At 34.8% G+C, this 25,495-nt stretch overlaps 2 protein-coding genes across 3 annotated transcripts; one reads left to right on the top strand and one right to left on the bottom strand.

The window, feature by feature from the left end:
• Positions 1–9,767: 9,767 nt before the first annotated feature.
• Positions 9,768–15,409, bottom strand: LOC100793896 (uncharacterized). 2 transcript variants are annotated; one of them, XM_041011934.1, is made up of 10 exons: positions 14,725–15,409; positions 13,935–13,986; positions 13,661–13,739; positions 13,471–13,516; positions 13,280–13,381; positions 12,190–12,258; positions 11,766–12,099; positions 11,477–11,622; positions 10,266–11,376; positions 9,768–10,097 (listed from the first exon to the last, which is right to left on the bottom strand). In XM_041011934.1, exons 1-10 carry the CDS (start codon positions 15,118–15,120, stop codon positions 10,027–10,029), a joined length of 2,406 nt encoding a protein of 801 aa, XP_040867868.1. In that variant the 5' UTR covers positions 15,121–15,409; the 3' UTR covers positions 9,768–10,026. The 2 variants fall into 2 exon arrangements, with proteins under 2 accessions (XP_040867868.1, XP_003553076.1); XM_003553028.5 differs by having other exon boundaries at positions 9,768–11,376.
• A 5,702-nt stretch (positions 15,410–21,111) lies between these two features.
• Positions 21,112–23,284, top strand: LOC100793367 (probable tetraacyldisaccharide 4'-kinase, mitochondrial). Its single transcript, XM_041011760.1, is given in 5 exon segments — positions 21,112–21,120; positions 21,343–21,576; positions 21,860–22,009; positions 22,173–22,382; positions 22,862–23,284. Coding segments are annotated over 5 exon segments (738 nt in total). The 3' UTR covers positions 22,997–23,284.
• The last annotated feature ends 2,211 nt before the right edge of the window (positions 23,285–25,495 follow it).

The following is a 25,495-nucleotide window of genomic DNA, read 5'->3' as shown; positions in this document are numbered from 1 at the left end:
CAGACTAGAATCATGACTCTCAAATCACCCAAAGAAATTTGGGAATTTTTGAAGGAAGAATATGCAAGGGACAAAAAAATACGAGGTATGCAAGTACTTAATTTAAGGGAGAGAATTTGAGCTGCAAAGGATGAAACAATCTGAGACAATCAAAGAATAATCAAACAAATTGTTGAGTATTGCCAACAAGATAAAATTGTTGGGAAGTGATTTTGCTGATTCCAGAATTGTCGAGAAAATTCTGGTAACAATGCCGGAAAAGTACGAAACATCTATTGCTTCATTGAAAAACGCAAAGGATCTCTCCAAGATCACTTTGGCAGAAGTGATACACGCCTTGCAAGCCCAAGAGCAACAAAGATTGATGAGGCAAGAACATGCTGTTGAAAGTGCTCTACTAGCTAAGAGCCAACAAGATGGAACTTGGAAAAGGAAAAAATACAAGAAGAATCATCCAACCAGCAATGAAAGCAGTGCAAATAATCCCAACAAAGGAAATGGTAAAAAGAAAAGTTACCCTCCTTGTCAGCATTGCGGCAAAATGGGTCACCCTCCATTCAGATGTTGGAAGAGACCATATGCAAAATGCAGTAAGTGCAACCAAATGGGGCATGAAGCTATGATTTTCCACAATAAAAATCATCAAGGTGAAGGAGCTCACTGCTAATCAGGAAGAGGAAGATCAATTGTTTGTGGCCACTTGTTACTTGAGTAGTGAATCAAGTGAAAGTTGGTTGATTGATAGTGGTTGTACCAACCATATAACTTTTGACAAAGCACTCTTTAGAGATTTGAGGCCAACCAATATCACCAAAGTCAGAATTGAAAATGGCGATTCTATCTCAGTTAGAGGAAAAGGGACAGTTGCAATCACAAGTTATGCTGGCACAAAGCTTATTCCTGACGTTCTCTTTGTTCCTAAAATTGACCAAAGTTTGCTAAGCGTTGGTCAATTGATTGATAGAGGATTTAAAGTTGTTTTTGAAGACAAATATTGCTTGATAAAAGATGCAATTGGTTAAGATATTTTCAAGGTGAAAATGAAAGGGAAAAGTTTTACTCTAAATCCATTGGAGGAGGAGCAAGCTGTTTTCTCGCTCAAGGAAGATCTCGCAGAAGTCTGGCACAAGAGGCTCAAGCATTATCATCAACAAGGATTGCAGCAGCTAACTGAAAAAGGGTTGGCACTTGATGTTCTTGAGCTTAATGATCAAATTTCAATCTGCAAGGCCTGTCAATTTGGAAAGCAAAATAGAAAACCTTTTCCAAAGGCAACATGGAGAGCGTCAAGAAAGTTGCAATTGATCCACACAGATGTTGCAGGGCCACAAAGAACTCCTTCATTAAAAGGCAATCTTTACTACATTATATTTGTTGATAACTTCACCAGAATGTGTTGGATTTTTTTTTTCAAGTACAAATCAGAGGTGGCTGAAATATTTTGGAAGTTCAAAGTCAAGGTTAAGAATGAAAGCAGTCTAAAAATTCAAATTTTGAGGTCAGACAATGGAACAAAGTACACATCTGAAAAATTCAACCTATTTTGTGAAGATTCTAGCATTGAACATCAATTCACCACTCCCTATACTCCACAACAAAATGGAGTTAGTGAGAGAAGAAATCGATATATACTAGAGATGACAAGATGCATGTTGTATAAGAAGAATTTGCCAAAGAAGTTCTGGGCGAAGGCAGCAAACACATGTTTTTCTTCAAAATAGACTTCCCACGAAGGCATTGATGAATCAAACACCATTTGAGGCCTGGTATGGTTACAAACCATCATTGAAATTTCTTAAAATATTTGGTTGCTTGTGTTTTACTCACGTTCCAGCCAGCAAGAGAGATAAGCTGGATAAAAGAGCATCACCAGGCATCTTTATAGGCTACAGTACAACAAGCAAAGCCTATAAAATCTTCCAACCACAAACTGGAAAAATTGTTGTTAGTAGGGATGTGCACTTTGCAGAAGATAAAGAATGGAGTTGGGATGATCCAAAGATGAAAAATCATGCCTCTGAACATCTAAACTTGAAATTTCATGCACCAAGTTCCGAAATTGAAGGTTGGCAGAATGAGTTAGTTGATGATGTTCCTGTTAGAGGTACTAGACTGCTCTCTGATATCTATGACAGATGTAACATTGTTGTATGTTAGCCTAAAAATTATGAAGAAGCCAAGAAAAATCAAGTTTGGGTTGCTGTAATGAAGGAGGAGCTATCAATGATAGAGAAAAACCAAACTTGGCATCTTGTAGAAAGACCTCAAGACAAGAATGTGATTGGAGTCAAATGGGTGTTCAGAACAAAGCTTAATGTTGATGGTTCTATCAATAAACATAAGACAAGACTCGTTGTGAAGGGCTGCGCTCAAGTGTTTGGAGTAAATTACTCAGAAACATTTGCTCCAGTTGCTCGGTTAGACATCATCAGGTTGTTGCTTGCTGTGGCTGCTCAGAAGAATTGGAGAATTTATCAACTTGACATTAAATCAGCATTTTTAAATGGCTTCCTACAAGAAGAAATTTATGTTGAGCAACCTCAGGGTTTTATAAAGGATGAAGAAGAAAATAAAGTTTATCTTCTCAAGAAAGCCCATTATGGGTTTAATCAAGCTCCAAGAGCATGGAACAGCAGAATAGATGAGCATTTGCTGAACTTGGGGTTTTCTAAAAGTCTGTCAAAGTCAACATTATATGTCAAAATAGATGGAGCTGATATTCTTATCATTTCATTGTATGTGGATGATCTTTATGTGACAGGTAGCAATTCAAGTCTTGTAGAGAAGTTCAAGAAAGAGATGATGGTGGTGTTTGAGATGACAGATCTTGGGTTAATGACATTCTTTCTTGGAATGGAAATTAAACAAGGAGAACATGAAGTCTTTGTCTGCCAAAAGAAGTATGCCAAAGAGATTTTAAAGAAGTTTAAACTTGAAGAATGCAAAGAAATGAACACTCCGATGAATCAAAAGGAAAGGCTTTGCAAGGAAGATGGAACCGAGAAGATAGATCAAACACACTTCCGAAGCATGATTGGATGTTTGTTGTACCTTTCAGCAACTCAGCCTGACATCCTAAATGTTGTAAGCATTTTGTCTCGGTTTATGCATTGTGCAAGTGAAATGAATCTCAAGGCTGCAAAAAGAGTTATTAGATATGTTAAAGGAACTTGCAATTTTGGCATCAAGTACAAGAAAACTGGAAAGTTCAAGCTGATAGACTTCTCTGACAGTGACTGGGGTGATTCAATTGATGATATGAAAAGTACTTCAGGGTACAATTTCAGCTTTGGATCAGGTGTCTTCTCATGGAGCTAAAAAAAAACAAGAGAATGTTGCTCAATCTACAGTAGAAGCTGAATTTTTTGCTGTTGCAGCTGCTGTTAATCAAGCTTTGTGGCTAAAAAAAATGTTGATTGATCTTAACATGGAGCAGAATGAGAGCACTGAGATTCTTGTTGACAACAAAGCTGCCATAGCTATTTCCCACAATCCTGTCTTTCATGGAAAAACTAAGCATTTCAATATCAAGTTGTTCTTTGTAAGAGAAGTACAGAAAGATGGAGCTGTTAGTCTTGTCCACTGCAAAACAGAGAACCAAGTTGTAGATTTATTTACCAAGCAATTGCCAGTTAGCAAGTTCGAGTTTCTCAAACAGAAGTTAGGACTTTGCAGATCTTAAAACAAGGAGAAGTGTTAAGAAACTGCTTTGGACTACAACGTGATCATTATTTCTTTTCAATTTTTCTGTTTTTGAATAAGTCCTCCTAATCAAAGTAGTTATTGCAATTTGTTAGAAAGTTGTTCCTAAACTTTAGGAGAAAGCAATTTTGATTTATCTAAGTTAGTTTATTTTCTATTTTCTACAGCATATATAAATGTATACGTTTGCAACTGAATAAAACATTCTCCCAATTCGTTTCCCTTCAAAGCATATATCCTTCAGTATTTTATTTCTGTTTTTTTTTTTACTGCATTCATTCTCTAAAAACCAACAAACAAGCATTAGAAAAGATGGTGTTATGCAAGCTTAAGTTAGAACTATGTCCTACGTATGCTGTTTGATTTTGTGCAAGTTACTATTGGTTTTATGGTAAAATCCTGAAGATTGGAGAAAGAATTTTTTTATCCACTTCGATCTCCTTGATTATTTAGAATATATTCTCATGTCTACGTAGGACACAGCTGAGAAAGGTTGTGGATGGATATTTGATAACTGGCTAATGCTTCTTTCAAAATAAAATTTTGTTTTGGGTATAGTGTGCCTACTAATTTCTTGCTTCGTTCTAAGACTTTTATCCATAAGTAGTTCCTTTTTGTCTTGACTGATTGTAACATCCCAATTTTTCGTAAATAAATTTAAAAAGCTTTTTAGTAATAAATAAATAAATAAATAAATATAGAGCAAATAATAGGCTGAGTACCCTAGGTATAAATAGTTATGTTAAGTCAGCTGCCTCCTTTTGGCCTCATTTTCGTTTTTCCCCTTCTCCTCTCAAAACCCTTTCTTTTTTCCGCAGCCCACCAAACCAGTCTCAGAAAAACGACGATCTCGAACCCGTTCACCGTTGGATCGTCGTGAAATTTGAGTATCATGTTCGCAACATAATTCCGAGCATTCTCACCGTTGGGAATTTTGATATCATGTCTGAACTGAGAGAAAAACCCTTCGCATTGTAGCCTTTTTCTTTCCCGCAGAAACCCAGAGCTGTCTTGGTAAAACTACGATCCCGGTTTCGTTAACCGTTGGATTATTGTGAAATAATTTGGATATGTTGTTCGAAATTCAATTCCGCACGCTTCCACCGTTGGGATTTGCGAGATAATATTCGTGGAGGGAGAAAAAGGAATCGTATGAAGACAGTACAAGTGGAGGTTTCAATCTCTTCTCCGTCTCTCTGACGTTTGGGAATTCTATCGGAGCAGTCGGATGAATAATTGAAAGAATTTCCGGGAACCGCTAGAGGTGTTGCTATCGCTGGCTGAAGACACGTGAGCCCGCTTAGAGGTAAGGGATGAGTTATTCACAGTTGGGGATTAGTGAGAACATGTGTAGGGATCCTTAGAGGATTAAATTGGAATTTTATTTTGGGATGTTTGTTAAATTGCAATTTTTCCTTTATGATTATAAATAAAATATTGATGTCCTAATGAAAATTGCTTGATAAATTGTGCTCTTGATATTTGTATATTTTGACCTATGATTTTGATATAATTGTGTAATATTAGTTAAGGGGTTTTAGTCCTAATGTTGTGATAGTGTTTTATATAAATTGTTATATTGAGGATATGAAATGATGATTCAAATTGTGAGTATGTGATGAATTGTAGAAGAACATGTTGCTTTGAGATTATAATATTGTTATTGAGATTGAGTATAAGTGTAAAGTTGAACATGTGTTAATTTGTGAGATACTTGTAAACATGTGATGGTGGATTGTGACACTATGAGATGTGAAATTGTGAATGAGTTCTAGTTGTGGATAAGTGTGTAGTTAACACTTGATGTGAAATTACTTGTGTTGTAAGCTATGAATTGTACAATACCCGACCAGCGTTATCTTGAGAAAAGCGTTGATGCGCAGTGTTAAAGAGAAAATGTAGGTTTCCTATTTAGGAACCAGTGTTAAATCGTAGCGCAATTGTGTTGAACGTGTTTAAAACACGAGTGTAAGGTCGTGGGTATTGTATAATTCATGAGCAGTGTCTGCATGTAAAAAAAATTATTTTAGGGGTTGGACCTGAATCAGGAGGGAGAGGCCCTGACGGACTCTTCGGAGTGTAGGCCTTGGGGGTCACCGGGTTTGAGTGCTCCTTTAAGCCTATGCTGATCTCATATGGTTGGAGCATTCTCGCAAAACATCGTGACCCTGACTGGTCTCCCTATGATCTTACTTAGTGAGAGTGACCTGATAAACCCATTGTGTGGTGTGTCTTGTTATGTACTCCTAAGCGCCCCAGGGTGGTTTTTCACTGACATGGTACCACATTGCATATAGAATTGAGTCTTAGCATAACTATTGCATATGCTTGCTAATTGATGTGCTATTATATCTTGATCGAAGTGTGGGATTCTTGTGTAATGTGATTGATAATTGAAAAGTGAATTTTGAATGACGAAGTGGTGAAGTTACGCGAGCTATGTTTAAGCAAGTGGTATCTCATTTATATAATATGTATATTTAATTGTCTTGTTTCTCTATTAGCTAGGAATGTGATAACTCACTCCCTGTGTGTTGTTGTGTTTGGATCATGTGATGATCTTGAACTTGTGTTCGGGGGAGCAGACGAATAGGTGGATGACTATGAAGAACCTCATGCTAGAGGACACGTGAACACCACGCTCTGATAGGATGTGACATTAGGATATAGGTTCTATATTAATTGTATGAGACTTATATGACTTTCTTTGAGTCGAGATGACTTTATTATTTATTTGGACAAGTTTGAATATGATGTAGAAGAAAGTGAATGTGAGCCTTTTACCCATTTGAAAAGCTTGTATTTAAAAATGTTTTAAAAATACTTTTAATTAATATTTGAATTTTTATTCCTTTATTAATATATATGTGAGGGGTAGAGGGTGTCACACTGATGGGCAAAAGCAAGAGATTCTTTTCCACGCAGCAAATATGTATACCTCAATATTTTACAAGTTATTAACAAGGAAGATATAAAAAAATTGTGATATATATTTTTTTATCAGTCTAATTTTTACGATATATTATAGTAGTACGTAAGAGAGTTAAGAAAAGAGAGTATATTTTTTATATGTATATGATTGCAAGGAGTATCTCCAATCGTTCATCAAGACTTAAAGCGGGTGGGTTGTCTCTTTTTCAAACTGATTTTCTCCATACACAAGATTTGGAATTTGAACCCCTTAACCACTTGCTTAACAGAAAACAATACGATAAATTATGTGATCAGAAAAAAATACAAAAAAGTGAATGTGGTAAGAATTGTTAAAAAAATTATTGTATAAATAACATTGTTCTTCGAAGAATATGAAAATTGAGATTAGAATATTTGAAACTTAAATACATTTTATTTATTAAGAAATTATTGTTATAAGGATCTCCACTTTAAAAAGTAACAACTAACAAGGATCTCCACTTTTTTCATTAAATATTAAGTGAACTTTTATAAGCGTATTATTAGTGTAAACTGTGAAGTATGTACAATCTTGTCACTAGTTAATTTGTACCAGAGAATATGATTGACCACCATTAATATAATTTTTCTTTTTAATTACATTTTTTTTTTCATTTGTAAAACTTAATTTCAAAATCTTTCTTAACAAATACTATTTGGACTAATAACTTATGGTAAATATTATGTAGTCTTACATATAAGATTCTCTTAAATACTTCACGTGTATAAGAATTATGAAATTTAAAATGTATTCAATTTATTAACATTTTGTATAAATTTGTTTCAGAATTATCTTTATTGAAATTTCATTCTCTTAATCTGTTGTCACCTAATCAATTAATCCATCTGCACTAAGGATATTTTTATTTTAAAAGAAATACTCTCTTCATTCCTAATTATAAAACTCTTTCAATTAATTCACATTCTTTAAAAAAAATAATTAATTTAATTTATCACATTAAATTTATCAATTATGTGTATTATCATTTCAAAATAATCATTTTCTTATTTTTTTATCCTCTTAATTGTTTTTTATTATTGTTTAGAGAAAGAATAATTAAGTTAAAATATGTAAGAAAAAAATCAATATATCTAAAAATTAAAAAAATCTTACAAAAAAAGAATAAATAAATTTTTGAAAAAAAACTTATAATTAGAGACGAAGGATTATGCATTAAACAATTCAGAGTGAATCTTATTATAAAAAAGATGAAGACAGTTTCTCTCAAAAGATTCCCAATAAAAAGACTAGAAGTAACAATTAATGGAGTATATATAGGAAATAGCATCACGTGCTACCGAATTACAAATTCCAGAGAATGTCATAACATAACGTTTGAACTTTTCTAACGGAGCATCAGATAAATTCATAGATCTTGTGGTCCTCACCCTCAGAATTTGGATCATCAAGCTTCTAAGAGTTGCCTCAATTCTAGACTTCATGCAACCTCGCCAGTTTGACATGTTTTGTTGGCAACTAATTAGTGGCTTAAAATTTCAATTGCTCCATTGTCGACCATTATTTTGCATTTCCAACTAGTTCAATGAGCCACATTGTTTTGCAAATGTGGCTTATAGTAATCAACCAGAGGGCAAGCAACAAACAAAGGAAATCAACAAGCAAATTCTTCTTTACATTGGAGCTAGAAACTTTCATGATTTTGTCATCCTTAAGCATCTTCTGTTGCTTCTCTGAATCTTCAGGATTCAATGAACATTAGTAATGGTGATGTTTTTGACAGATCGGAAGGAACACAATGAAAAAGGATCTAAATCCAACAGAAAGCTGCCAAGCAGAACCAATTTTGTATGTTCAAAGAGTATCCAATTTTGGTTGTTGGTAACTGCCATCAAGTGCCTTAAAGCCTTGGAACCACCATCCGCTGTTTGGTTTCATGTAAGCGCTTCGGCGTGTCTAAGCCTATCCTTTGGGGAAAGGGGAAAAGAGAAATGGACATTTTTCTCTTTCCATTCATACATGTACATCCTCATGTTTGTGTCAATGTTGTTAATGACGGATAGCGATTTATGACGAAAAGTCAAAAACCCACCACAAAAATATGAAAGATGGCGTAGCAACAAATGACAGACGTCATGACGGACAATATATATATATATATATATATTAACAAAACAATAGATAAAAAATTAAAAAAACAATGAATTGCATTTAAATAAACTAAAAAAGTTTTATGAGTTCACACAATAACCAACACCAAATAAACTCATTCAAAAGTTCAAAATAACAAAAGGATAAAAAACATAATGCAAAGTACAAAGTAAAGGTTACAGCATTAGATGATGGTTCAGCCATTATAATTAGTAGAAGAGGACTGAACAGAAAAAAAGAAAAAAAAAACAGAACCAAAAATTAAAAAAGAGTGTCAAACAGAAAAAAAAAAAAAAAAAAAAACAGAACCAAAAATTAAAAAAAAAAGTGTCAAACAAAAAAAACAGAACAAAAAAACAGGGTGTTGCCATCACGCAGTCTGTAGCCGTTGCTGCTGTCACCGTCGCCGTTCATTGCTCGCGTGCATGATGCTGTCGTTGACTTCGGGTGAGACCGTGAGAGAACTCATGTTGGTGGGTGCTGCTCATGCTCGTGCTTGCGCTGGAGTTCGCGTGGTGCTCGCTTTGGAGTTCGGGAGTTCATGTGCTGCGTGCTGTTCATTCCATTTTGATTCGAAAACCGGGTTTGGGGTTGGGTCGGGTCAGCCCAAGACGATCCAATCTGTAATTTTGGGAAATTTTTTTTAAAAAAAAAGCTTCTTCCGCCATAACCGTCATTCTGTCACCACCGTTAAGCCTATGGCAGCCGCCATGGCACCTCCATTTGAAACCCGCACACCATACTGTCATGGCGCTGCCATAACCGTCATTTGACAACACTGGTTTGTGTACAGGTGATTAAGAGTGGCAGAAAAGATAATCAACTATTGCTTCAAAGACAAGAAATACTTTATGGGTGCCAGATGGAAAATAGATATGGCTCAATAATATAATTTGCTAAACTTTCAAAGAATACCTTATCAAAGGAGAACAAGTCTTTGCTTTATAGGCCTGGAACTTATGTACAAAATAGAGTTAAGAACTGATGTACAAAATAAGGAAAAAGACAAAAGCAATCGCTTTCCATTAGTAACATGCAAATCTCGTGTACAAAATAATAGCATAATTAAGAAGTGATGTCATACCACCAATTCAGATATACATACAAATTTAAGTAGTCATCAACCCGGGTAGACTTTGGCATTTTCGCATTTACTATGCAAGCCTTCAAGATCAAAATTCAACATTCGATGACAGGAGCTGCAAATTCCATGACCAGTCCAATTCAAGTGGAAACATCCATACCATGACAGCAATGCCTCATCATAGCTGCAAAGCTAGGTCTGGTTGCTGTGAGTCAACAGGGACACCAGAAGTTTGTTTTGCAGGAGACCCTGGAGATTGAAAACCAATATTCAAGTCAGGTGGAAGGGCTTCCTCTCTCTGCCTTGACAGGCTACAAGGACTAAGACCTCGCCAAGGGGACTGAATTTGAAATCTAGATTGGTCAAAAGATGCTAACTGAGGAACCATAGGCTGGTTTGGAAACAGTGAAACAGCACCTGTATGAATAGGTTGAGCGGCAACAGCTAGAAACGGTTGGAAAGGCATTCCACCAGGGGGAAACTCCCCCCGAATTCTTGAAATATGCTGACGGAACTCTCTTGTTGAGTTGTACAAGGAATCTGCAGATATCTGATTTTTGGGGGAACTAGAATTTCTGGGTCCTTGTTTAAACCCTCCTGCCCCAGCAGACATCCATGCCTCGGCAGCTGCTGCTGAAGCATTGCCCGAGTCATCTCTCTGTCCAGATGGACCTGACAGTGTCACTGGAGGAGTATCAACAAGCAAATCATTGGAAGAAGTGTGTTGCTTATGAGCCCTTTCTGCGAGCAATCTCATCAACTGAACTGGGTCACTAGCACCCTGCCCATGCACAACAGAAGGAGCTGCTCTGCTTGATTGGTTTGATGTACTTTCAGGTGAAGAACCAGTCACCTGTCTATTCAAACTTGTATTTGTGACTTTTACATTAGCCAACTCTCCATTAACAACTCCATTAGTATCTGGCTGTTTGAACATGTTCCGTGACGCCATCTCTCTGGGCTTGGACTCTGCTGCAAGAGAATTAGCTGCAGGAGCATTACTTGTAAACTTTGCAACCAGACCCTTATTATTCTGATTACTTGAGGGTAAAGAATTCAACTCCAATTGTTTCGAACCCTTGCTCTCAGAATTGCCTAATTTCCTGGATTGGGCATTCTGCTCCTCATTTAGGATGTTGACAGGAGCACTGAGCCTTACTCCAGCAGAACCAAAGAAAGGCTTTCCTTCGGAATCTGGCATTGAAGGATGTTTTCCTTCAAGCATCTGTCTATTAACAGGATGCTCGATGCTGGATTCCACATTCTTACAATTTTGGTCAGCCTTTGGTAATTCGGTAGCGGAATGCAACTTCATAACCAAACTAGTTTCTTTTTGGACACAATTATTAACCATTAATACTGGGGTTGGAAGTGCTTCATACTCTCCAACCCAACCACGACCAAATTCACAACCAGCTGGCAGTGCCTGATGAATCCTGTGGGAAGCAATTTTCCAAGCAATAGGACCTAGAGATGCACTAAAACGAGCCACACTCCTAGCATAGGAATATTCTGCATGAAGTCCAACCTGTATCCAAAAATTACAATTTGTAATGTTTTGTTTTGACAATATGAGTAGAAGGAAGACAACATTACAAGGAAAAGAATTCAGTCCTTTTGATACACACAGTAACTAGATGCTTCATTCCACTCTCAAAGGTCATAAATATTGAATCTGATCTAGCAATTGGTAGATTGGACATATTATAAGATGCACGGCGACTTTCGTCAAGCACAAAGGACTTCCTTCCCCACTTAGAGAGAAGAACTTTCCCTGAAACAATAAATCAACACAATCAAAATGGAATTAATAACTAGCTTTTGACATAAGTATCCTCCTTTAACAGTATTATAGGAATAATGAGGGCAAATGTAACAGGGGAGAAAGATAATAGCTTGTTCTCATTACTGACATACCTGACAAAACATCTTCAGCTTTCTCTTGATTTGCATCAATCCAGAAAGCATTTGCCTCCAAAATACCACCAATATTGCCAGTCCTCTCACATCTACCACTTTGCATCAGATGGGAAGTTGGCTGTACATCTGCAATAGTAGCAAGAGTTGCCCCTGAGGAGAAATCAGAGCCAACAGGTTCTTGTGAGGCACATGCAAGTGGCTTCTTTGGTTGCTTCTTAACCAAATAATTGGATCCTGCTTTTTGTTCTGATTTCAGCTCAATCTGAGAGCGTTCAAAGCCAATCCTTAACTTCTCAAATTTTTTCCGTCCAAGTTCTTGTATTGATCGAGCCTGTGACATAGGGGACAGACAATAAGCACAATAAAAAATTATTGACTCACGTTTGTTGGGAAGGGAACATGGAAGAATTGAGCTTTATACCTGTTTGTGGTATATAGTCTCCGGTGCATTGTACTGCATTGCATTTGAGCAAATTAAAAATACATCACTCTGCATTCAACAATTTCATTCACAAGTCAGTGTTTTGTAAATATTGTCTTCCAATTTTTACTCAAGTAGGAAAACAATTAATGTGCAGTTAAGATGATAGAAAGGAAACAATATTCTGGAATTTTATGTAATAGAGGGATCTATTAACAGAGAAGCAAGTTCATTCTCAAATTTCTTGAATATTGTCATCATAATTGCAATTGTTTAAAAAGCATCTAAAAATTGTCAGTACAGAGAAAAACCACAATAGGCAGAGAGGCAAACAAATTATTAAAAAAATCAATTTCTTCCCCATACAAATTATAGTACTTCATGAAGCTAAACTGTAATATTAACACCAAGTTAGAGTGTTAGACTATCATGATTCAATGCCAATCAAGCAGGTTACAATCAAAAACAAAATGAAAAGATTTCTTCTATCCTCTAGGTTAATGTAGATACTTTTTAGTTACAGTGTAGCATATGCCATTTTCAGCATGTATTAGCAAAATCCTGACAGACTTCATTTAACAGTACAATAAACATGGGATGATGCATCAACCAATAAGAAATTAAAATATGCAGCACATACTTAGTTTCCTAATAACATGATGCAATGACCATGTGTAAGTAATACAACAAAAGACCTGTTGAAACTTGACAATATGCTAAATCAATCAAGAAATTAACCATTCCAAATGTTTTCTTTACATGCTAAGTACTAACTACATGTGGCTGACTCTTGCTAACAACCCACATTTTTTTCCTGATAGTCTGATAAATCATTGACAACAATCATCCTTGCTGAATCCATTAAAGAAAAGACAGAGCAGGGTATGCTATGCCTAAATTTGAGTCTCAGCTCTCAAGTCTGAGCATCCTAAGTATATCAAGTTCAAACACATACAAGTAATATCTCAGTAGAAGAGCACAATCAACATCCAAGGACCAAATCCAGTACCAAATTGCAAAACAATTGAAATCACAAACAAACAAACAAAACTACTCCAATAATGTGACCAACTGAGACAAGTTTGCATACCTCAAATTGTTCTAAGGTAGTATAAGAAGATTCATTTCCCAACTTCTTCCTCACAGTGGCAAAGTCCATGGGATGCTTGATCACATCGTGATAATCAGGAAGCTACATGTCAAAAACAGAATTTAAACTTCCAACTCAGGTGTCTTCCAAAAGCAAGATTAACAACTCACAGGAAAAATAATTCGACACACCTCTTCTGGATCAACAGGGTCTGCAAACACACCATAAGTGTCTTTCCTGCCATCATCGATACCCCCAGTAGTCCCAAGTCAGAAAACAAAACAGTACCCAAAAGCATGCACCGTAATGCAATTACTCATCGCCATAAACAGTTAAACACCAAACCCAAAGAAGAACTTTAAAACAGGAAACGAAACATACTTCTGAAGCTTGTCAAGTATCAATTCCAGAGTCCTCTTATCAGGCAATGGAATCCCAGATTGAAGAATCACCGGAGCTCCTACCAGTAAAAAAAAACAAAAACAAAAAAACAAATTGATGAGAAAACACACAAAGGACGATGCAGAAACAAAATCACTAGTACCCTTTCAGCAGTCATCACTTCTTCTTTTCAAATTGTCTATATATAATATAGAAAGAAAAAAAATCACACCCACAACCACAAAACAAGTACCCCAATTAAAATCACACGAACCTGAAACAGGAAAAGAGTGGAGCCCTTTCGATTCCACTTTTCTGCCCTTTACCTGTCATCATTAGAAACAAACAAACAAACGCACACACAATTAATAGCGTCCAAAGGCCAAACACTTCACTCATCACATATATTTATATAATAGAGATTGTGATAGAGACACAAACAATAAAGAGACAGCTACAGAGAGAGAATATAAGCATAAATATACATACATATGCATAGAGAGAGCCTTGAAGCACGGACTCTAACACAACACAACACATTCTAACTAAAGAAAATATGGATAAATATAACAATATTTAAATTGATAATATATTCATCCTTTTAAATCAACTTTGATTTTCAAGTGTATTAGTTGTTTAAAAGTGACAGCATTTTAAGTGTTTAAGCCAACAAAAACTAATTTTTGTCACATGTCTAATAAGAAATGTCAAACAATTGACGAACAAGTCTCGAGTGTGTCAAGTGTGTCAGTATCGGAACGGCCACACTTCGAGTAAGGGAGGAAGTGTAAGAGAGGTGTTGGTGATTCAGAGAGAGTACATAGAGAGATCAGATTCTGTGCATGTTAGCTTTTGACAGTTGAACTGTTAGTTAATCTCTCTCTAGATCCCGACACGGAAAGAGAAATCTAGGGAGAGAAAATAGAGACAAGTTTTATTACACTAAAGAAGAATCTCAGTGACACTCATTGCAACTGTGATTGTGGCCGCAATTTCTAATGGCATCAAAGATCGCGACGAAACCGCACCCGCAATTTAAAACCTTATACACACTAATGCATTACCACACTGTCTTTGTCTTCTTCGTTCTCTTCCTCTTGTTCGTTTTCGTTCTCTTCCTCTTGTTCTTTTTCGTCGTCATCGTATTCTTCCACCGGCTCGGCGCGAGTGCGGCTCGGCGTCGTCTCGATTTCTTCTTCTTCTTCTCGCTCTTCTTCTTCTTCGCCGTCCTGGTTCAGCTTCGCCATGAGCTTCAGCTTCTTCTTCTCGCGCCTCCTCTCATCCTCCTCATCGGAGAGGTAATCGCCGTCGTAGTCGATGATGTTGTACCTCACGCTTCGGCGCCGGAGGCTCCGCCGAGAATCAGGCTGCGATGCGGCGGCCGGAGACTGGCCTGAGCGGCGCGCCAGATCCGCCTTCGACGGCCGTCCCTTCTTCCTCCTCCTTGCGATCTGAACCATCCCGCGCGCCCTCCGCTCTCTCTCTCTAGAAATTCAACACGCTTTCTCTCTCTAGAATCGGTTCCTTGTACCTTTTTCGTCCTCGTCTTTCTCTCTCTAGAAATGCGCTGTGCTTTCTCTCACTAGAAATGCGCTGTGCTTTCTCTCACTAGAAATGCGCTGTGCTTTCTCTCTCTTGCCCCTTGCTTCGTCTCTCTTCCAGTGGGGTTTTCGAGGGTCTGAACTCTGAAAACGGCGCCTAGTGCTGCCCGTTGCCCGAACGGTCCTGCGTGTCGCTTTGCTTGCTGCCCGGATGCTAATCATTCTCGTTCTATTTTGTCCCTTTTAAGCAACTAGTACGTTTACTGTGTAAACGCAAGGATAATACTATTATCTACGCGAAATGAGTAATTAAATAAAATTATATATTTAAAAGAAAGATATATTATTGATTGGCTTTTTAAAAAGTAAAATATTGTTAGTGATTATTTTTCAAATGAATGTATCTAACATAAATAAGATTGATAGTAAACTACATAACTAAAAAGATAAAATTATAATATTAAGAAAGAAGTTTGATTAATTTTTTTATCTTAAATATAACTATTTTTATTACAATAAATTAACAAAATGATATAATTGTAGTTGGATGTTTTAATATTTACAATTTTTTTTCAAAATAAACTTATAATTCAAATTGACAAAAGTTTGTGGATATATAGTATATTGCATATAAAATTGTGGTTGAATATGTTTTGGTAGAATGGTACCTAATGACAAATTATATTAGCAAATTAATGTTTTATATGATCAGAAATTTAAATATTGATTGATTAGTATCAACACAAATATATATTTCTAAAAATATTTATCAGCAAAATTTGTAGTATAATAGTTGGTATTATCCTTCTTTAGATTTTTATATCAAAAAGTATATTGTCAATAATATTTGAATTTGTGAATTGGAAGCAAGAGTATTGAACCTAAGAACATCATTTTTTAAAAGCACTTACCATAATATATTCAATGTTGAATCAAAATGCCCTCAATTGTTGTTGGAGTGTCTACGTAGTTTTCAGGAATATGATTAGTATTTTATAAAGAAATAAATATTATAAATACAATGAATCAATTTTGAGATACTTATCATATATTTTGGAAAACTTACTAAAAAATCACATTCATATGTTTTCATGTTTAGGTCATATCAAATTTTACATATTTGAATAAAGTTGTCAGAAAATTTATCACATTCTTTATAACTTTAATTAATATGGCATCGTGTATGCATAGATAATACCGACAATTATGTATATTATGAAAAAAACTAAACAATAGATTATTTTAAAAGATCGACAAAGAAAACATCTTCATTAATATAAGATATCAATTGTACCAAAGAGGAACAAAAAATAGTAATGGTTATACTATATTTATATCTATAGATGATATAAATATTAAATAAGCATGAATTTGAACCAAATGCAAACACAACACAAATTTTTTTGCCAAATTCTGATCTTCAAAATATCAGTTTGTTGACTTTAAACTTTAAACTTGAAAGCCGGTTGTACTTAGGTGTAAGATTATCTACTTACTTTCATAAAAAATATTCACCCTCATGTGTTATATATAATTTCCATTTTAATAAATTTATATATATATTTAAAAAATTATCCTCGTGAATCTAGTATAATTTATCTACTTGTTTTCATAAAAAAATATTCATTCTCAAGTGTAACTTTCATTCTAATAAATTTATATATATATATATATATATATATATATATATATATATATATATATATATATATATAATCCCCTTATGCTGTATTTTATATAATATTTTTATTTTGAAAAAAAAAATATATTCACATAATCTTTTTGTTTCTATTAATCTAATCATTTTATTCATTGATAATTGCAAGGGTCTTATAAATCATAAGTGTTACACTTGAGTCTTATGGAATCATAATCAATCATTAGTGTTGTAGTTGGACCTTTAGACCTTGGTCAATCATAAGTGTTACACTTAGGTCTTATTAATCCATAATCAATCACCAATGTTGCTCTTAAACCTTTATTAGACATTGGTTAATCATAAGTGTTGCACTTAGGACCTTATTGGGCCATGCTCAATCATAAGTGTTACACTCTAGCATTATTGGGTCTTGATCAATCATTAGAGTTGCTATTGGGCCTTGTAAATCATAAGTGTTACACTTGAAATTTATTGGACCATAATCAATCATTAGTGTTGCTCTTGGATCTTGTTTTGACTTGGTCAATCATAAGTATTACACTTAGGCCTTATTGAGCTTAATTGGATAATAACCAATCATGAGTGTTACATTTGGGCCACATTGGTCCATAATCAATCTCCAGTGTTGCTCTTGAGCATTATTAGACCTTGGTCAATCATAAGTGTTACACTTAGACCTTATTGGGTTTTGATTAATCATTAATGTTGCTCTTGGACCTTATTGGATCTTGATTAATCATAAGTGTTATACTTAAGTCTTATTGAGACTTGATCAATAATCAGTGTTGTTCTTGGACCTTATTAGGCCTTGGACAATAACAAGTGTTACACTTAAGCCTTATTGTGCCTTGGTAAATCATAAGTATTACACTTGGACCTTATTAGGCCTTAATCAATCATAATTGTTACTGTTGGATCTTATTGAGCCATAATCAATCACCAATGTTACACTTGGGTTTTATTGAGACATAATCAATTATCGATGTAGCATTTGGATCATATTGTATTTCTAACTTATTCTTATTCTTTTTAATGGAACACTGTATTTTTAATGTTATATTCTTATCCTTTTTATTACTTGTAATATATGGATTTTCTTTTATATTTGTAGGTTTATTTTGTAACCAAAAACAAATCTATTATTATTTATAATTTTAATAATATAAATAGTGTTTATCCACTATTAACATGACTATATGTAAAGTGATATATAAAAATATATATTAAATAATTAAATAGTAGTAATCATGGGAAATTGGAAATCATAATATTAAAATAGCGAAAAAAAATTAATCGGTCGCTAAATTGGTATAAACTCCATATTATCCTTGGAACGGATTCCCTTATTGGTGGTTATCTCAAGATTCAAAATGAGCAAAACAACGACCAAAACAAATTCGGTTGCTAAGGAATAAAAAAATGTTGGCAAACGGCGACTGAAACACATGAAGTTGCTATTTCTAAGTCTCTAATACCTAATTTAAATCGGTTGCGGAGTCAAAATTAGTTGTTGTAGTCATAGTTGAAAAACCTGATTCGGCTTGACCAGTCCAACCGGGACTCAATGACATAACCGAGCTGATTTGACTATTGGACCGATCATACATCTGGCTCGGGATGATATGGTCAAACCCGACCGGTTTGAGTAAACCCGACGACTTGGCCGATACTTAAAACTCGGACAAGGTTTTTCATGTTATAAAAAAACAACACTACAAAACGATGTTGTTTTGTATCTCAAAGGTCGATTCTTTTGTCGTTTCTCTCTTTCCTTGTGGTTTGCTTCTCTTCTTCGTATTCTTTTAGATTTATCATCTTTCAACCATGCTCCAGCTTGTACTACTTGCATTAACCATTGTGCCTATCCCATTCTTCTTTTCATAATTCTGGATTTTGTTGCGTCTTATTGGTTAGGTTGCGGTTCTCTGAATTTGTATATTTTATGCATATGCATGTGATTCATATATGTTGTGATTCTATGAATGCATAACATATCGCAAAAACACATTGATATTTTTTCGATGTGCTTGAGGAATGAATATTGACGGCTATGGTTCTAGAAGTTGAGCATTTTAAGCTTGATCTTTGTTCTGTTTCCGATGGCTGAGTTCCCTATGATGGCCTATATAATTTATTTTTAAAAAAAATGGATTTCAAGGAAAATTAAATAGATCTGTGTATGAAGTGTTGTTTCCTTTTGCGCAATCTTGCTTGCACGCCAAGTATTTGATTTAAAGTGGAAAATAATTTTATGTATTGTGCTCCTTAAATTTACTAGGAAAGGAATTGAGAGGCTGGATGGGTTTCATTTATTTATTTTTGGCTATTAAAAAGCTGTGAATAATACTTGTGTGTTGTGTGCCTGTGAGGCCATGACATTATATTCTGTCTCGGAAAAATTAAGCAAGAAATAGCTAAGGTTTTGGTTCTTCATTTTTTTGTTTTTTTATTTTTCAATTATTTTTACAATATCTGAGGACTTTGGTTGACAAAGTATTAAGTTGGTTGAAGTTTTAATTGTTGAAATGCTCTTTGCATGGTCTGTTTTGTCACTTTTATGTCATGTTGAATTTCTAACAATTTTTTTAAGAATTATATTGATTTTGTTAATCAAATAATGTTAGTCATATACTTATATATAATAGATACATATATAATTTTGAATTTTTAATATATATCGGATCAAACCGGCCCATTATTGACCCATCGATTAGACCATTGATTCACTATCTCGACTGGATCAATAACCAAATTGGGATCAATGACCCATCGGTTCGACGATCAAATTAGTCACTTCTTGTGTTGCCACTGAGTATGTTGGTTGCAAAGGTGGTCGCCAAATTGTGCAAATGATAATTTTTGTAATTAGTGGCTAATTTGGTTGCTATTTGTAACCAATATGTTTCGTCCACTAGTTTCCGTCGCTAAAACGCTTTTTTCTAGTAGTGGGTGCAGGCATGATGAAGTTCCTGAAGCACAGGATTTCCGTCAAGGAGAAAAAATCACACCTTTGGGTTGTTGTCCTTGGTCAGCCTTCACCATAAGGCAAGTGGTACTTTTTTTATGTTTTCTTTCCTTTTATGTCTAATTTTATCACAATACGTGCTCTTTTCCTATATGATTTCCCTGAGAAACAAATCGCACCTTTGGGTTGTTGTCGCTGGCCATCCTCCACCATAAGGTGAGTGGTATTTTTTTATGTTTTCTTTCCTTTTTTGTCTATTGTTTATCATATATTTTTGCAATAGTCTTATGTTTTTGTGGTTAATGCTGTGTAATAATGGAAAAAATTTCTGATATGGTGGTTCTGATATCAATAGAGAATCGTGGATTGAAAGAATAGGAAAAAGTTTCAAAAGAATTTTTGGTAGGCTGTAAAGATTGATGTCAACGAATATTCTATTTGAGCACAACCACAGAATCGAAGGCTAGCAAGAAGAAGCAAAAAGATAGTCAAAGCTCAAGGGATTCATCACGAAGGCAAGTGCTCCAGCGGAAGCTATCAATTCAAAGGGAAGACCGGGGGAGGGAGCAGCTCATCCGTTATGAAGCATTTGAGTTTATGTAATTTTTTCTACATTATGGGTGGTTTTTACAATAAGTTGGCATGATGAATTGCATTGCTTCTTTAGATGAGATAAAAATGAATTGACATTATGTTCTGTTCTTGTTTTCTTGTACGTATCTTTTTTCTTTGTTTTATTTGTTGGAGCTAAGAACTTTGACATTATTTGATATGGATTAATAGGAGCTGGGTAGAATAGTCATGACTAGTATTTTTTTTTTATTTTTTATGTAAGAGTCCACAAATATCTTCCAAGACTATTTTGTTTGAGCTGGACAGAATAATTAATGGCAAAGCGAGTATTTAATATAATTGCATATCCAAGACTCAATCAAGATCACTAGTTAAGCTGCAACAACCTTTAAAGTTTCATACTTTAAAACAATTATTAAAAAAAACATACGGTATAAAATCCCAAATTTTTCTACAATGTATTAGTTTACTTGAAAAAAACTGCTAGAATACCGGTTCAATTAGAAAAAAAAACTTGCTGGATTACACCAAGTCACACTGGTTCCATAACATTTCCATTCCAACCACCAGCTTAGACTGTTTATATCATTGATTCTTGGTCAGATCGGTTTGACCAGCTACTCTACTAGTCCGAACCGGTTTTGATAACTATGATTGCAAGTGCATAAATGATTAGTTTAGTTTGGTAATTGGTTAATAAGTAAATGTTACAATGGCTGAAGTGTGTATTGTTTTGAGATACTGTTAGGATTTACTTCCGTCTTAAAACAATGACACTTGGTTATGACTTATGACTGGTTTTCTTGGATTTTCATGCTCTTAAGCTATTGAAGATATTGCACCCTCATATCAAATTCAAACTGAAGCAATCAATATCTGTTCATTTAATAATTTGGTTTTGCTAAGTTGCCTAGCTTGATTATTGTGTTTCTTCTTCTTGCAGGGTTATGGTGGTGGGGATGAAGTCAACATGCTTCGGAGGCTTTTACTTGGGACACCAACTAAGTTTGGTGTTGGTGCTAATGGAGCTGGTGTTGCAAGTCATTTTATCCAAAAATATGGCTGCATTGATATTGATAAGAGTTCATGGCATGAGAAACAATACCTTGATCAGAAGGTCCAGGATTCTCTTGATTCAGAAAAAGTTGGGGTTGTAGTTCTTGATGATGCAATGCAAGTATTGCAACTCTTCTCCCCACCTGATTTTTTTATTTCTTTGTTGATATACTATTCCATGGTTTTCTTCTTAATGGTGATCCGTGATCCTGAAAACTCATTGTTCCCCTATTGAAATCTGCTCCGATAGTTATGTTCATTTTCATTGCATTAGCTAATATGTTCATTTTCATTACATTAGCTAATGCTTTGTTGCTAGAGACACAAATGTTTGAGATTAAGTTTTTTTTTTTTTGCCTGGACACGGCATTTGCTCTAAACCGTATTATTTACATGTGAGGTAGCATTGAAGCTTGTCGTGAGATTTGGATATTGTAAGGGTTAATGGATTAACTCTTTGGGGTAACCTTCAACTGCTTCCATGTGGACCATTAAGGGAACCTTTGACTGCACTTAGACGAGCAGATGCAGTTGTAATCCATCATGCAGACTTGGTATGTTAAAACGATATTTGTTGTTCCTTTTCCAAGTAAAATGCTTAATTTTTTGGGCAAGTTTTTCTCTCATCAGTGTGTGTTTGCTCATTTAGGTGACATGTAGGATTGCTGAGTTTTAGAAACTTAGCATATTACTGAAAATTGTACTTTGGGTGAACAGGTTTCTGAGCATACTCTCAAGGATATTGAATCAATAGTCCTAGGGATTGAAAAGTCTGTTCCTATTTTCTTAATAAAAATGGATCCAACTTACTTATTTGAGGTGGGAACTATCAATGTCAAAATACTATTGACGGCTCTTCATGAAGCTACTATATTATGTGTCTCTGCTATAGGTTCTGCAGAGCCTTTTGTGAAGCAGATTCAGAAGGTATTCCTCCTTAGTAATCTTTCATTATTCAAATGAAATTTGTTTTGATGATAATCATTGGAGATTAATCTAGACACAAACATATTAATTGATTGTTTTGTTTTTAATATGTTCAGGCTTATCTACCATTTCATCTAAAATCATAAAATTGTGAAATTTCTTAACATTGGATTCTAGTATAAGTAAAATAACAATATATAATGAAATGCATAACTAAGTGGGCGAGCTTCTTGTCACAACTGTCTAATATATTATATTATAGTAGTATATACTAGAAAAGTATTGTCTATGGAATTGAAAGACATTAAGGGTCAAATGGGTGTCCTAGACATAATGAGTGACACACACCAACCCCTTTGTTTGCCATGCTATCTAAATATGATGTTGTATAGCCTTTTAAGTGGATTTTCACTTTCTTTTCTCCTTAGTCCTTCTGTCTGTGTTTATTATCTGATCTCTAAACAGATAACTTGATGCAGATGGGAGCACTTTACGTTGATCGAATAGATTTCAGTGATCATCACCTACTCCTTGCCAGGATACATTTTTCCCCTCCTGAATTTGGAAGTACTAATTTGTTGATGAATACTATGTTACTTCAGATCAACATTTAAACCTGTCATGCGTTCTTTTTGCTGCTGTGCTGTTATACTTGACAATAGTTTGTGAGAAAATTGCTCGAGGATCATATTTGAGTCCTGCATACTTCTATTTATTAATTTGTTTTGAATTTTCTTATGTGGTTTAGTTTTACATTGACTAAGATGCTATTCTACCATATTCTTCATTAATCCAGGATATTAAGATGATCAGAGCCAAACTCGTAGAATTAGAGGGGAAGTTTGGTTCCAAACCTATTGTTGTAATAACTGAAAAAGGTAGGTAGACATACTTCTCATATTTATGTTCTTGTGTATGTATTTAGTTACATATTTTTTGATAGTCTTATGTCACTAGTCCCGATTATTTTTATATCTGTTGATTGTATTTTTTTTCCTAATTACATAAGGGGCCTTTCAAACTTGACCAAATTAAGTAGAGTGAACAATCTAATTGCCTTTCTTGTTTGAGAGTGAACAACCTCTTCTTGCAATTCAACAATTCTACACACATGTCCTTAATAATATCTTTCCTTGAGATCCTTCCAGACCTCAAAAGCATATGACAATTACTTAAGGTGTCCCATTTTTCGTTTGGTACACCTCTAAATATTCTAATATGTCCTTTCTACCCTTCTTCCTCTCCCACCACCTCCTTCCAAAACCTTCACCGAACCACCATCACCCTTGTACCCACACGACCAATCACAATACCATCATCACCATATTCGCACTTGCATGAGCGCAACTTTACCCCGTCACCTATGTGCAATCACATGCGAAACCTATCCAGGTCTCACCATCATTGGCGCACACCCACAAAACGCATTACAGATTAAACAATCCTTAATGCAAATGTATTACGAAGTGCTTAATTGGTAATGTATTTTTTTGCATTTTTTACTGTTTGAGGCTTTTTAGAGGTGCACCAGGAAAAAATGGGATGCATTAAATAACTGTCAATTATTCCATCCCGAGTATGCATTGTAATTGGGCACTTGCTATTTACACGTCTCACTTTTGCTAAGTACACTCCAATTCCCTTTTTTACATCTTAATTATCCATTATACCATTTTTCCTTAAACGAGTATACCCCTGGAACCTATTTTCTTTTCCAGAATACCATATGTCTATTCCCGAAATGTATCTTCGGAATAAATATATGTTATTCTAGAAAGACATTTCCAATAACAATAAACTTAATATTGTTGAAGTTGTAAATATTTATCTTACACTCTCATGTTTGTTAGTCTTATTTTTATCCTATCATTATTGCTCTTTAAATCCTATCAAAAATCTTATATTTATTATATCTTTATTGTCCTTTAAATCCTATTTTGAACCTCATCTTCATTAGATAAATTTAAGTTATCCTTCAAAAACTCCGTCAAGACTTGTCACCAATTTGTACTCATAACACACCTTCTCCATTGTGTGCAACAATACACTGTTTTCATCTACTAAAAAAACGATACAATTTTGGCAATGTTATGCCAAAAGTTATATCAAACTTCATCAAGAGTGTTGAATTCAGACATTCGTAGTTATGTTATGTTTTTTTTACATGAGTAAATTAGACATTTGTAGTTATGTTTTTTTGCAACCACTGAAATTAGAACATTTGGCTCCTCATTGGAATCACGAGATATTTCACAAGCTTTGATCCTTTGAGTCGACTATGAGACTAATGCTCAGTTTAAGACTTAGTTATATTTAAAGTTCCTCACCTTCTCTTCTTAAGGATGTATTTTGCGGGAACTGAACCCAAATCCTCTCCCACAAACACAACATGTATTGTCAATATTTACTTATATTTTTAAAAGTATATTATGCATTTAATTTAAATTTATTTAACAAAATACCAAATATATAATTATAGACTTATTCTACTCAATAAATACTTTTAATTTAGCAGTTTAATTCATAAGTTTCTATATGTACAAGGAGTAATTAAAAGGAATAACTTTATAAAAAAAATGTTAAATAAAATTATATTTTAATATAAATAGTATCACGTGCTACCGAATTAACGTTAGAACTTTTTTAACGTGGGATTGATCCCAGTGGTTGGAATCTAGGAGCAATATGTTATAGGAGCATCAGATAATTTCAAGAATCTTGTGGCCCTCACCGCACCCTGCCAATTTGGATCACCAAGTTTCTAAAGAGTTGCCTCAATTCTAGGCTTCATGCAACCACGCCAGCGTGACATGGTTTTGCAAATGTGGCTTATAATAATCAACCAGAGGACAAGCAGAAAACAAAGGAAATCAACGAGCAAATTCTTCACCACCTTGGAGCTAGAAACTTTCATGGTTTTGTCGTTCTCAAACAGCTTCTGTTGCTGCCCTGAATCTTCAGGATCCAATTGACTTACAGTGATGGCATGCTTTTGACGGATCAGAAGAAACACAGGCGAAAAGGATCTAAATCCAACAGAAAGCTGCAAAGCAGAACCAATTTTGCATGTCCAAAGAGTGTCCAAATTCGTTGGTAGCGGCCATCAAATGCCT

This window comes from Glycine max, chromosome 18 (assembly GCF_000004515.6).
Source record: "Glycine max cultivar Williams 82 chromosome 18, Glycine_max_v4.0, whole genome shotgun sequence".
Classification (NCBI taxonomy): Eukaryota; Viridiplantae; Streptophyta; class Magnoliopsida; order Fabales; family Fabaceae; genus Glycine; species Glycine max.
Note: the sequence above shows the minus strand (reverse complement) of the source record. Positions and strands in the feature narration are given on the sequence as shown.